The sequence below is a fragment of the Mercurialis annua genome, linkage group LG4 (genome assembly GCF_937616625.2).
Source record: "Mercurialis annua linkage group LG4, ddMerAnnu1.2, whole genome shotgun sequence".
NCBI classification, from domain to species: Eukaryota; Viridiplantae; Streptophyta; class Magnoliopsida; order Malpighiales; family Euphorbiaceae; genus Mercurialis; species Mercurialis annua.
Window position 1 is genome coordinate 18,430,871 of NC_065573.1, and position 15,621 is coordinate 18,446,491.

Below are 15,621 nucleotides of genomic sequence, written 5' to 3' on the forward strand. Positions count from 1 at the left end.
CTGTCACTGATCTATCCCCCTTCTTCAAAGTGAGCAGCTTTTCTCTGAAACTTTCAGTAACAGAGAAGGGTAGATAGTAACCTCTGAACCTGGTCACAAAATCAGCCCAAGGCAAAGTATCCATAACTGGCCTGATGTTATCGCGATACCAATCCTTAGCTGGACCCTTCAGCGACATTTCCACAAGCATCACTGATTGACGATCAGACGCTTGAATCCTCTGACTGTTGTACTCAAATTCCTCCAAAAAGTCAAGAGCATCCCCAGTACCATCAAAAGAAGTCGGATTCAACTTCAAGTAGGTCATCACCAACTCTCTGTCTGTTGGAATATGACCGACACCAGCAATTCCACCAATACCAGCTACAGCACCAACCTGAGGTTGTTGTTGCTGCGCTAACTGACCCAGTATATTACACTGATTCTGCAGTAGAGCCTGATTGTTCTGCATCTCGACAACGCCAGCCAAGAAAGTAGTGAAGTCGAACGCTTGCATATTTGGTGCCTGCTGCACATTCGGTGCCTGAACACCTGCTGCACCGCGCCCTCTAGCTCCACCTCTACCAGCACCAGCTCCTCTGCCTCTACCAGCACCTCTACCTCTGCCAGCACCTCCACCTCGACCACGTCCAGCATTTGCCTGAGCTGGTGGTGCGTTCTGATCGACTTCCATGGAAATCGCATCATCAGCCACAGCTTCTTGCTCTGCCGCAGCACGAGCACGAGTACGAATAACATTGTCCATATCCTAAGATTGAACAACAACAATTTAAATAACAGATATTTCATACCCAAGTATGAACAAAACAAGCAACATATAGGATTTCCCAAGAAATCAACAGCAATAAGATGTTCACCCAAGTGAAATAGCATTAACAATTAAAAACATCAAATCAACAAATAATGACTGACTCGACGCAATCCTATTGGCGTAGGCAGAATGTTTTAAAATCAAAAGATGACGTTTTTAAAGACATGACAGAATCCTATATCCGCAGTAGTTCCTAAGACACAACCAAACTTAACAGAGTAAACACATAGCAAGCAATGGCCTTGGTTTAAAACCAAAGCTCTGATACCAAGTTTGTCACGACCCATTTTCATGAATCGCGACCGGCGCTAGGGTATGGGTAATGTAGTACCGAAACCCGTAGCTAGCCTTTCATTTAACTCATAAACACATAAACCTGCAGAAAACCAATGCTCGGGGGCAACCGAGACTTCAGCCTAAACTAGCAGTTATAATAATCAACAATTAATCTAACATACATATTCAATTCTAAGTCTAAAATAGATTTATCATAAACCGATATAATAATATAACATGCCAAAACAATATAACCAGTCGAACCAATCCGACAAAACAACTGTAATAATAGTAAAGACGTCTAGTCAACTACTGCGGTCTAAGAATAAAATAGTTTGACAGTATATCAAAATAATGGAACCTCCGAGGAAAAGTAAATGCGGAGATCACCCGACTCTCTCAGATAATAACCCTGGGGAAAATTGGGAAAACAACGGGGTCAGATATACTGAGATGAGTTCATACCACTATCTACATTTATTAAGTGGAAAACCTTTAAAACGTTTAAAACATTTAATAACGATATTACGGATAATAGTTGGAACCCTAATCCACAATTCTAAATAATAATCATAATCCAATAGGTCTGGTCCCGAGAGCTGAGCTACACCGAGTTACCACTGACCACACTTATACCAGAGTCCCGAGAGCTGAGCTACACCGAGTTACTCTACCTGGTCCCGAGAGCTGTGCTCACACCGAGTTACCACATTTCCATATATACCTTACCCAGATCAATACCGGTGCGCACGCAGTCCTAATGATGCCCATTAGGTAGCACGTTCCAACTAAGAGCCATAATATAAAAACAGTTCGAAATATACGTACAGTATATATATTTAATATTAAAATAACAATTTACTTAATAAAGCGGTAAATAGTAAATATAAACTCACTGCTTGCTAATCCACGTGAAATACTGGCAAGCAACTAACTCTGGTTCGCCTCAGAAGCACGAACAGTAGACGAGTCTAGACAAATAAAATAATTATTAAAATCAGACCCTAACTCTAGAGAGTACTAGACACCACATACGACTAGCACAATTAACACGTAGTAAATAAATAATCCAAAATAACACAAATATATACAGAAGGTAATAAAGCCCAAATAATATAAGTCTATTGAGTTCCCGCTAAAAATCCAATATATAAATATTATTTAAAAACTTTAAATAATAAATAATCTCCAAATAGTGGGTTAGCCGAGTTACCAATAACTACCAAGCTAACCTCACTTGTCGGATGACCCAAGTCTAATCCGACTCAAAACGTTTATCAAATATAAACCCGAGTTTATCTTTATAAAACAATTTAACAACATAATAAACCATTTTAAAAGCGGAACTCAATAACTTCAATTTCAAGTAACCCAAGTTACAACCCCAAAAACTTAGTTAAATAAATCAAATAAAAATTCAGGGACCAAATTGTATTTTAACCAAGCAGGGACTAAATGGTACTTTTGCCAATTAGGGGCTAAATTGCACTTTAGCCAATTTGATTTCCAAAAATCAAATTAGTTACTTTTATTTTATAATTAAAACCAACAATAAAGTTATTAGCCGAAAATCCACTTAATTAAGTTATAAAATAAGTTTAGGGGCTAAATTGTAATTTAGCCAACTTTTGACAAAACGATATTTGAAAACAAATATAATTACCCGAGTAATTATATTAACTTAATTTATGATTATCTATCATTTCCACTATTTAATTTATATTCAAAATAAACCCAAGTTATTAGTTAAAGTTAAACTTAAAGGATTGATTTTATTTAAGCAAAATAACTTGGTGGCTAAAGTGGCTATTAAGCCATCATCTTCCTAATTCAAATAACCAGTAGACCCGCCATGCCCAATTCAAAACAGAAACTCCATTACTCTACTGAACATGTTTCTCAACAAGAAATCAATCTCAAACTCAAACAATAGATCTCATTTAACATAGCCTATCAATAATTCAATTCATAAAACATATAACAGCAAGAACAAAACCGAGCAATTCATACAAAAAGAAATGGCAGGATCATGGCGTGACAACGGGTAGATTTAACACCACACTATCAAATCGTTTATGAGCCATCATATCCCTAAGGATTTAGCACAAAGAAACACAACAAGATCAAGCCAAAAGAAAAGAAATGGTTCGGCAGAAACCATAATCTCAAGAACAGTATATAGCATTTCTAAAACGGAAACCGTACGGCGATTGAAACGAGATCGACGGCGTACCGTTCAGCGAAAATGAGGTAGGGAAACGTAGATACGTGAGTCTAGATCGTCTGGAATCAAGCGGAATCAATTTCGATCTAGAAACGAAAGAGAACGAACCAAATTACGCAATGACGTTCAAAAACGAAATCTGGAAATCATAAGAATCTGAAACTTACCGAACAGCGATCTTTGGCAGATGATAACGGCTTCGATACTCAGCGAAATGACAAGCGGAAAACGGCTAGGGTTTCAGTGATGAGTGGAGAAGATTTTCTGTTTAGAAGTCGACTTTAAATATCGAGAGGAGATGGGTCGAAAACGAGTGCGAAGTGGGCTGGGCGAAGGGGTGAGGGGCTGTTATCATTTCACGAACGGAAAGGCCAAAATTTGGCCTGATCCCGTTCGGGAAAGGGCCTGGTCCCGAACGGGATCAGACCAAAAAATGGATTCTCGTTCGAGAATCCTTGGATTCTCGAACGAGAATCAAAAGAATCACTCAGGTCTCGATTTGAGGCCTGAGTTAACCAGAAGTGGTTCAACCACTTCGGTTGAACCACAACCCAAGAAGAAAATCCCTTTTTTTTTTTTTAAAACCGAACCAAAAATGAATCGAACCACAATTAATTTACGAAACTTCAAATACCCCACAAAATACATCCGGAACCACGTCGGAAATTACAAAAATAAATTTAAAATTTTTTACGGGATATTACAAAAACAGTTCACAAACATTTGATATAATAAAATAATGTGCGGTACTTAATAAAGCGGTAAATAACACTATAAACTCACTGCTTGCTTATCCAGGTAAGTCTTGGCAACAGCTAACCCTGCGTAGACTTCGTAGCACGAGCAGTCGACGGGTCTAAAACATAATATAAGTTAAATTCCGAACAACCCCTATCTCTAAGAATACTAGACTCCACATAGGACTAGCATTGCAACCAACAATCAAACAAGGTAATCAAAGTACAACTAAACATCCATACAACTAATTATCCAAATAAGGCAAGTTCAGTTTAGGTGAGTTCATATCTTTAAAAACAAAACCAAAGTCTTACATACTTAAATAATCTTCAAAACAATAACAGTTCCCAAAGTAGTGTGTTGGCCTTACTGCAGTATAGCCTAACACAACATGTCGGAAGACCACGTCTAACCCGACCTAACCATAAACCAAATTTAAAACCAAAGTCTTTAATCAAACCTTAAATGAAATCAAATTCAGTTTTTAAATAAGAACTCACACCGAAACTTAATAATGCCATAAACAATTAAGCTTGCTAACACTTAGCAAGTAGCACCCCAAGTACATTGAAATATAACACCTTAAGTAGAATCAATAAGATTCAACATCTTGAAAATAGAATAAATCAATCAAAACCTTACATGACAAATAACACCCTTATATGCCTTATATAGTTTAATCAAAATCAAACCACAACCTAAGATAGAACTAACATCCTGAAATAAGTTTAAATCAATTAGTGAACAATTTCCAGCCCTTAGTAACTTGATTAAAATCACCCTAAGTATGTCTCAAAGTTAGGGCAAAACCACAACACTTAGCAAATTAAGCCAACAACCAAAAGAGACCCAAAGTATTCGATTTTACTTTATAAAATAAATTCTTAAACTTACAAATTTCCAGCCACATATATATGTTCTTAAAACAGCGATTTGAACCATCAAAACCATATTTAACATATGTTTTAGCCATTAGACAATTACCTCAAATCACTCAATGAAACAATTGTTAGCAAACACCCTTTTAACCTCTTTAAAAGAAATTTCCAGATTTAGTTTTTAAATCGAAACAGAGTTTAGCCCAAAAACTTTAATCAAATGCAACATTAATCTACTTAAACGATTTCTCCAAGCCACCCAAAGTATTGTTAAGTATCTAACACCCTATGATTCATTCGCTTGAAATTTCCAGATTTTATTAGAGTTTCAAAACAAAATTTACAACCCAAAAATGTTAGCAATTTGATGAACCTTTCAATTGTAACATCTAAACCAAACCACCCAAGGTACAAGTAATATGAACAAGCCAATAACACCTTAAATCAACCATTTACAGATTTAAAATCAATACAAACAGAAAATATACTCAAACCACCCAATGTATCGAATCCAAACGAAAAGCTAACAATCTTAACAACACAAAATAAGGGATTAGATCTACTAACCTTTCAAGATAACACACAACAAGAAAACCCGGCAATAAGAACAATCCAAATCAGCCTAAGAACGAACAACAACCCAAACCTAATGAGCACACAACCCAAGGATAGATAAAACATGAATTAAACCTTAAAGAAATGATGAAAATACTTACTAATGATCACCAAAGGCTTAGGAATAGGTGGAATATGAAAATCAGAGAGTATGTGCCGTTTTAGAATTTTTAGAAAAGTGTAAAATCAGTTTAGGTCGAATTAGGTGAGTTTAAATAGAAATCAGCAAACTGCACAGTGCACGCGTCGCGCCCGCTACACCTCCTTCGCGCCCGCGATACATGAATCGCGCCCGTGATTCATGCATGTCGCGCCCGCGAAATGCTACTGCCTCCGTTGAAATTTTGAGATTTTGAAATTTAAATTAAAAACGTTTCAAACTTCGAGGTTACTTCTAATACATCTTAAAACACTTTTTAAAAGGTTTGGAACCTTCAAAACGCGAATCTAAGTGGTCGAACCACTCAAACGAACCCAAGGTACCGTTTAGGCTTAACGGAACAAGTTAGAAAAATACGGGGTGTTACATTCGTAGAGGACTCATTCTTTTGGATGCGTTTCTGATCCGAGGCCAGGTATCACCAAAGTGAACCACCTCCTTCCTTCCTACATTGCTGTTGAATTCGACATACAAGTAAGTATTAATTCTGTTGTTAATCTATTTATTCGAATTACATGGATCTTGGTTTGGGTTTTAGTTAAAATTTTTGAAATTCCACTACGTTATGAACCTAGAAAACCCAACATATGGATCCTGGAATTTCAATATATCAGATTAAGCAAGTTGAATTTGAGCTGGAAGAGATGCAAAATCGGGAGGAAATAATCTGGAAACAAAAGTCTAGGGCAGAGTGGCTGGCTTATGGCGACAAGAACTCCAGACATTTTCATATGCATGCTTCAAAAAGAAGAGCTACAAATAAAGTTCCTGGCCTTCAAGATGGTTTGGGAAATTGGAAAGACAAGCCTAAAGAGGTTGAAGGTATCATTCAAGACTATTTCAATTCTATTTTTAAGTCCTCTAACCCTAGTGTTGAAATGATGGAAGAGGTAACAAAACATATGCAATGCTCAGTTACTGAAGAGATGAATGATATGCTTGGGAAACATTATACAGCAGAGGAAGTTACGAAAGCACTAAAGGATATGCCTCCTACTAAAGCTCCTGGCAGAGTCGGTTTTCTAGCGCTGTTGTCACGACCCATTTTCATGAATCGTGACCGGCGCTAGGGTATGGGTATGGTTGTACCAAAACCCGTAGCTAGCCTTGCGGATAACCAACTTAGATACATTTAAAACAAAGTACCTGCAGAAAATCACATGCTCGGGGGCAACCGAGATTTCAGCCTAATCTAGCAGTACAGATAAACAGCATATATTTAAAGTACGCTTAATCTCAAATAAACTCCAACATGGCAATATAATATAAATGCCATAACACTGTAATCATGCCACAAGCGATAAGTAATAGTTGGACCAATCCAACAACAATAGTCTAAAATATAAACGTAAGACTAAGACATGAATAATATGAAACTACTACTGCGGTCTAAGAGTTTAAAATAGTTCGACTCATTTATTCTGAAATAAAATAAAGAACCTCCGAGAATGAAGAAACGGAGATCGACCAAACGCTCAAATCATAAACCTGGAAAATTTGGGAAAACAACGGGGTCAGATTTACTGAGTAGAGTTTATATAACCATTTACATTTATTAAGTTAAAAACCTTTAAAACGTTTAATAAAACATTTTCATTATGGATTATCAATGAAACCCTAAACCACAATTCTAAATCCATTGTCGTGTCGGTGAGACGTATCTCAATAACCGATCCCCGACTATCACTTAATAAATAGTGAGCCCAGGAGACGTATCTTCCACCGGTGCCCTCACTAAGGTGAGACGTATCTCGAACCTACCTCAATACCATAATCATTACCGGTGCGCACGCAGTCCCGATGATGCCCATCGAGTAGCACGTTCCAAATCAAATCCACAATGCCGAAAACAGTTCGAAAGCTGTTTATACATATACATATATACAAAATATAATAGTTGCTTAATAAAGAGGTAAATAGAGATATAAACTCACTGCTTGCTATTCCACGTGAAACTTGACAAGCACCTAACTCTGGTTCGCCTCTGAAGTACGAACAGTCGACGGGTCTAAATAAAATATTAAAATCATAATTAAAATCAGACCCTAACTCTAAAGAGTACTAAACACCATATAGGACTAGTACACACAACAACACGCCAATGAATAATCAAACACATAAGATTAAAACGTATTAAAACTATAACCCAAGTTATAGAAATCAAATCATATAGTTATATATAATAAATTACAATTCAAGTAATTTATTAAACAATTTAATTTAACCCAAGTTAAAAATTCATAGCAGTGAGTCAGCCGAGTTATTAAAAACTACCAAGCTTCTTCCCACTTGTTGGGCGACCACAGTCTAACCCAAAACAAAACTTTATTAAATTTATAAACCCGAGTTTATAATTTAAAATACTTTAATAAAACAATTATCTATATTAAATAGAATTTAATATCTTATAATTCAAGTAACCCAAGTTACACCCCAAAAACTTAATTAAACAAGTCATAAAAGTTTAGGGACTAAATTGCACTTTAGCCAAAAAAAGGGACTAAACTGTACTTTAGCCACTAAGGGCTAAATGGTACTTTAGTCAATTATAAAATCCAATAAATTTCCCATTCTTAATTTACTAATTAGAAATCAATTAGAAATCCCAAAAGATAAAATATAACTTAAATAAGTTTTTAGAAACTTTTAGGGACTAAATTGTAAATTAGCCAAATTGGCTTTTCAATTTAAAATTACCTATAATTACCCGAGTAATTATATTAATTTTAGTTACAGCAATTACACATACAATTTATCTAATTAAAATCAAGGTTAGTAATGAAACAAAGGAAAATAACTTAAAGGATCAATTTAATTCAACCAAAACAAGTTAATGATTAAAGTGACCCATTAGCCATCTTCTTCTTTTAACAAACAGAGCCATTCCCGCCTAAGCCTAAACCCAAAACCTATCCTCCATTCTTTATTACTGAGCAATTAAAACAAACTTCAATCTAACAACAAATCAACCAATTGCCAAGCTCATGATTCTTAACAATTTAACTAACAAAATCATACCATCGAATCAAGAACGTAACCAAAGATTCAAAATAACAAGCAACAACTGACATCGATTTAAGGATTAGAAACGGTGAGGTAAAACTTTAGATGGAAACTTAAACTATTATCGTTTAGTCATTCCAAAGGATTTGTAATCATTCAAAGTAGCAAAATCAAGGTTAAAAAGATGGAAACCCATCGGCAGAAACATGAATTCAAGAACAGAATATACACGTACAATTTTGATGAAACAGCGGCGACTATATCGCATAGAATTACGTACCGTTTTGACGAAAACAAAGATGGAAATTGAAGAGGCGTGTGTCTACAATCTTATCGACGAAACGGAACTGGATTCGATCAAGAAACGAAGGAGAACGAATCAAAACTCAGAGGTGTCGATTAAAAACAAAATCTGGAAATTATGAAAAAAAACTTACCAAATTTTCAGTCAACTTCGGAAGGGATTACGGCTAGCGATTTCTCAGCGAAAACGGAAAGGAACGATTGCTATGAATTGTTTGCAGCGTGGTGAATGTTTTAGGTCAAAAATATTAAGCATTTAAACGTAGGAATTAGGTTAAAAACGAGGTGGAAGTAGGGTTGGTGAAAGGGCAAAACTGCCCTTAAGAACCAAGCCTGGTTCTCGAACGAGACAGGCTGGTCTCGTTCGAGACCAGTGCAAAAATTGCACAGTCCCGTACGGGACTGTGCGTGAAATTCCCAGGTCTCTTACGAGACCTGGGTTTTTCCTCCTTGGTTCAACCATTTGGTTGAACCAAGACCAAGGGAACCGTGAACCAAACCCAAATTTGAAATTGAACCGAACCAAAATTTAACTAGGAATCAAACCGCCCCCCGAAAAATTTAATTTAATACCGAAAATAAATTTAGAAAATTTTAAAAAAAATTCCGGGATATTACATTCTCCCCAACTAATTATAAATTCGTCCTCGAATTTAACACGATAAGCAAATCATACCAGAACAACACGTAACACAAGTAAAAATCATAAAAACACAGAAATCAAGATATCTTACCTCACGGAAAAAGAAAAGGATAGCGATTCCGCATATCCAACTCGGTCTCCCAAGTACACTCCTCTACAGAATGATTGCGCCAAAGAACCTTGACCATCAGAATCTCCTTGTTCCGCAATTTACGCACTTGCGTATCAACAATCTCAACTGGCTGTTCCTCATAGGACAGCTCCTGGTCAATCTCAACACTCTGAGGCACAATCACATGCGAAGGATCGGAAATACACTTCCTCAACATAGAAATGTGAAACACAGGATGCACTAAAGACATGTCTGGCGGCAGAACCAGACGATAAGCCACAGCTCCAATCCTCTCTGAAATCTCATAAGGACCAACATACCTCGGTGCCAACTTTCCCTTGACACCAAAACGAACCACGCCTTTCATAGGCGAAACCCGAAGAAACACAAAGTCTCCCACCTGAAACTCGATGTCTTTTCTCTTCGGATCAGCATAACTCTTATGCCGACTAAAAGCTGTCTCCAACCTCCGTTTTATCAACGGTACCTTCTCTGAGGTAATCTGAATAATCTCAGCACCAGACAACTTCCGCTTGCCGACCTCTTCCCAGCAGATAGGAGATCGACACTTGCGTCCGTACAGAGCCTCATAAGGTGCCATCTCAATGCTCGCATGATAACTGTTGTTGTAGGAAAACTCAATCAACGGCAAATGAGTATCCCAGCTACCCTGAAAATCAAGAATGCACATCCTGAGCATATCCTCCAACGTCTGAATAGTCCTCTCAGACTGACCGTCAGTCTGAGGATGAAAAGCTGTACTGAAGTCCAACCGAGAACCCAAGGACCCCTGTAACGCTTTCCAGAACCTCGAAGTGAAAACAGAACCTCTGTCAGAAACAATCGAAACCGGTACACCATGCAAACTGACAATCCTGTCGATGTACAATTGAGCCAACTTCGAAGCAGGATACGAAACCTTGATCGGAAGGAAATGAGCTGACTTGGTCATACGGTCAACTATCACCCAGATGGAATCGTACCCCTGTCGAGTACGTGGTAAACCAACAACAAAGTCCATGGCAATCCGCTCCCACTTCCACTCTGGAATAGGTAGTGGTTGTAGATAGCCAAAAGGTCTCTGATGTTCCAGCTTCACCTGCTGGCAAGTCAGACACTTGGAAACGTACTCTGCAACATCCTTCTTCATTCCGCTCCACCAATACGTACCCTTGAGGTCATGGTACATCTTGGTAGATCCCGGATGAACACTGTAAGCTGACCTATGTGCTTCCTCCAGAATCTGGTCTCTCAAACCATCTAAATCCGGAACGCACAGTCTAGAACCAAACCTGAGAACTCCGTCAACAAAAACAAACTCGGAATTCCCATCCAGATGGATCTCATCCATAATCCGTTTCAATTGTGGATCCTCAGCTTGTAAAGCTTTAATCCTATCAATCAAAACCGGCTGCACCTGCAGTTGTGCCAACAAACTCCCATTCTGAGAAACCTGAAAACCGTAGCCCGAAGCTATCAAACCATGCCACTCTCTAACCATAGGTCTACGTCCAACCTCAGAAATATGGGCCAGACTGCCCGAAGACTTGCGACTCAACGCATCGGCTACCACGTTAGCCTTACCAGGATGGTACTGAATAGTACAGTCGTAGTCTTTCAGCAACTCTAGCCACCTCCTCTGTCTCAGATTCAGCTCTCGCTGATCAAAGATGTACTTCAGACTCTTGTGATCAGTGAAGATCTCGCAAGTCGCACCGTACAAGTAGTGCCTCCAGATCTTCAGAGCAAAAACCACAGCAGCTAACTCCAAGTCATGTGTAGGGTAATTCACCTCATGCTTCTTCAGCTGACGAGAAGCATAGGCGATCACCTGTCCATGTTGCATCAACACGCAACCTAAGCCAATCCGAGAAGCATCGCAGTACACAGTAAAACCCTCTATGCCAGAAGGCAACGCCAAAACAGGAGCTGTAGTCAGAATCTCCTTCAGCTTCTCGAAACTTGCCTCACACTTGTCGGTCCACTCAAACTTAACACCCTTCTGTGTCAGCTTAGTCAAAGGTGCAGATATTCGAGAAAAATCCTGCACGAACCGACGGTAGTAGCCAGCTAACCCAAGAAAACTCCTGATCTCGGTAACTGACCTCGGCCTCTGCCAATCCATAACCGCCTCAATCTTCTTCGGATCAACCTTGATCCCATCCTTCGACACCACGTGTCCTAAGAAGGTAACCTGTTCCAGCCAAAACTCGCACTTTGAGAACTTAGCATACAACTGATGCTCTCGCAAGGTCTGTAGTATAGTCCTCAAGTGATAAGCATGCTCCTCCTCACTCCGAGAATAAATCAGGATGTCATCAATGAAGACGATAACAAACTGATCTAAAAACGGCTTGAAAACCCGGTTCATCATGTCCATAAACGCTGCTGGTGCGTTAGTCAACCCAAACGACATGACCAGAAACTCGAAATGCCCATAACGCGTTCTGAAAGCAGTCTTAGGCACATCGACATCCCGAATCCGAAGTTGATGATACCTGAATCTCAAGTCAATCTTGGAAAAGCACTTCGCACCTTGCAACTGATCAAACAAATCGTCGATGCGAGGAAGAGGATATCTGTTCTTGATGGTAGCCTTATTCAACTGCCTGTAGTCGATACAAAGCCGAAAGGAACCATCCTTCTTCTTAACAAACAGAACTGGAGCACCCCACGGAGAAGTACTCGGTCTGATGAAGCCACTGTCCAGAAGTTCTTGTAACTGCTCCTTTAACTCCTTCAGCTCAGCAGGAGCCATCCGATACGGCGGTATCGAAATAGGACCAGTTCCAGGAACAACGTCAATGCAGAACTCGATATCCCGATCAGGTGGTAATCCAGGCAACTCCTCTGGAAAAACATCAGTGAACTCATTCACTATAGGGACAGTGTTCATACTGCCCACCTCAGCATCCATGTCTCTAACCACCGCTAAGAAAGCTTGACAACCCTTACTCATCATCCGCTTTGCCTTGATCGCAGAAATCAGATTCTTCGGTGTCTCCGCCTTTTCCCCTTGAAAAGAAAAGGGTAGATCACCTGGAATCCGAAACTCAACCGACTTCCCTCGACAGTCGATCGAAGCATAATGGCGTGCCAGCCAATCCATCCCCAAAATCACGTCAAATGAAAGAACATTCAAAACAACTAAGTCAGCACGCAAGTCTCTTCCATGGATAACCACGGAACACGATGGATACACAACATCCACCACCACACAGTCAGACAAGGGAGTAGAAGCAGATAAAGGTTCACTCAGACTTGTTGGTGTTACACCCAACTTAGCAGCAAAACACGTAGACACAAAAGAATGGGTTGCACCCGCATCAAATAAAACAAGTGCATCTACGAAAGAGATCTGAAGAGTACCTTGCACCACTGCGTTAGATGCATGAGCATCCTGAGGAGTCAAGGCAAAAACTCTGGCCTGACCCTGACTCTGCTGCTGAGAGCTCTGCCCGGTACCATAGCTGCTAGAACCTCTACCGCCGTTGCCACGGCCTCCAAAACCACGCCCTCCAGAACCTCGGCCCCGCTGGCCACCAAAAGAAGCAGCAGGTTGAGAAAACCCTGCTGGTGCAGAGAACACTGGTCTCTGACTCTGATAGGATGGCTGAGCGACACTAGCTGCCGACATCTGCTGTCCAGATGCCTGACACTCTCTGGCAAAGTGACCCGGCTGGCCACAAGTAAAACAACCCCCTGGTGCTAAGCGACACTCGCCTGGATGTCGACGTCTGCAGTTATGACAGAAAGGAAAACTAGCACCTCCGCTGTTACCGCGCCCAAAACTGCGGCTGCTACCGCTGTTGCCTGAACTGTAGGTGTACGGCTGATAACTCTTCTTGACACCCCTCTTCTTGTTCTTGTACTGAGAAGGTGCCGATTGGTAGCTACCACCACCACTCTGCTGTCCAGGGCCAGAAGACTTCTTGGTCTGAGAAGGACCAGAAATATCCCCAAACTGCAGTAACGAGCTCTCCATACGTCGAGCACTGTCTACTACGTCCGTAAAATCCCTGCGTGTCTCAGTCAGCAAACTCACAAAATCGCGCCCTAAGCCTTTCACGTATCTGTTGTTCACCCTCTCCTGATCTGTCTGCAAGTCCGGCGCGAACCGACCCAACCTCACGAACTCTGTCGTGTACTCGGATACTGACCTATCATCCCTAGTAAGTGAAAGCAATCTGTCTCTGTGACCCTCTGTCACTGAAAACGGCAAGAAGAAAGCTCTGAATCTCGCCACAAACTGAGCCCAAGAGATGGTAGCCATGTCAGCATGAACAGAACTACGAAACCAGTTCCCAGCTGAACCCTTCATAGACATCTCTACAAGAACGACGGTCTGACGCTCCGTAGCCTGTAGTCGCCGAGCATTCTGCTCAACCTCCTCGAGAAAATCCAGCGCGTCTCCGGAACCGTCAAACTCCGTTGGCTTCAGCCTCATGTAAGCCAAAACCAAGTCTCTGTCAGTGGTTCCAACACCACCAACTGCTGCACCACCAGCATGTGGTTGCTGTTGCTGGGCAATCTGACCCAAAACTGCATACTGATCCTGCAAAGCGACCTGTCCCGCTTGCAGCTGAACCTGGTTGAGTTGTAAGGCAGCGACTCCAGCCAAAAACGTGTTGAAGTCGAAATCGCCCAACTCAGGTTGTGCCACACCTGGTGCTTGAGCACCTCCTGCAGCACCGCGTCCAACGCCTCTGCCTCTACCTCTTCCAGCTTAACCTCGGCCACCTCGGCCTCGACTAGCTCGACCCCGACCAGCTGGACCTCTGCCTGCTAGTCCTCTACCAGCATGAACCTCTGGTTCATTCTGATCCACCTCCATAGAGATCGCGTCATCAGCCTCAGCATTTTGCTGAGCCGCAGCACGAGTACGAGTATTCATTCCTAAGAATGAAACAAGAACAATTTTAAATAACACAGCAAATTTCATACCCAAGCATGAAATAGAACAAACACCAAATAAGATTTCCCGAGAGATCAACAATGATAAAAATTTATTCACCCAAGTGAAAATAACAATATAGTAAACAATAAAGCAAATAAATTCACACGACTGACTCACGACATTCCTATAGGAGTAGGCGGAAAGTTTTGAAAACAAAAGATGACGTTTCAAAGACAAGACTCGAATCCTAATTCCGCAGTAGTTCCTAGGACAATTTAGTCACTTAACATGCCAAACAATTAAACACTTAACAATTTTAAAGGCCTTGGTTTGAAACCAAAGCTCTGATACCAAGTTTGTCACGACCCATTTTCATGAATCGTGACCGGCGCTAGGGTATGGGTATGGTTGTACCAAAACCCGTAGCTAGCCTTGCGGATAACCAACTTAGATACATTTAAAACAAAGTACCTGCAGAAAATCACATGCTCGGGGGCAACCGAGACTTCAACCTAATCTAGCAGTACAGATAAACAGCATATATTTAAAGTACGCTTAATCTCAAATAAACTCCAACATGGCAATATAATATAAATGCCATAACACTGTAATCATGCCACAAGCGATAAGTAATAGTTGGACCAATCCAACAACAATAGTCTAAAATATAAACGTAAGACTAAGACATGAATAATATGAAACTACTACTGCGGTCTAAGAGTTTAAAATAGTTCGACTCATTTATTCTGAAATAAAATAAAGAACCTCCGAGAATGAAGAAACGGAGATCGACCAAACGCTCAAATCATAAACCTGGAAAATTTGGGAAAACAACGGGGTCAAATTTACTGAGTAGAGTTTATATAACCATTTACATTTATTAAGTTAAAAACCTTTAAAACGTTTAATAAAACATTTTCATTATGGATTATCAATGAAACCCTAAACCACAATTCTAAAT

The 15,621-nt window shown here is 40.1% G+C and overlaps 1 protein-coding gene across 1 annotated transcript; it reads right to left on the bottom strand.

Moving 5' to 3' along the window:
• Window positions 1–6,938: 6,938 nt before the first annotated feature.
• On the bottom strand, window positions 6,939–14,253 carry LOC126677916 (uncharacterized). Its single transcript, XM_056105368.1, has 2 exons — window positions 13,133–14,253; window positions 6,939–7,710 (listed from the first exon to the last, which is right to left on the bottom strand). Exons 1-2 carry the CDS (start codon window positions 14,208–14,210, stop codon window positions 7,670–7,672), a joined length of 1,119 nt encoding a protein of 372 aa, XP_055961343.1. The 5' UTR covers window positions 14,211–14,253; the 3' UTR covers window positions 6,939–7,669.
• Window positions 14,254–15,621: the final 1,368 nt, after the last annotated feature.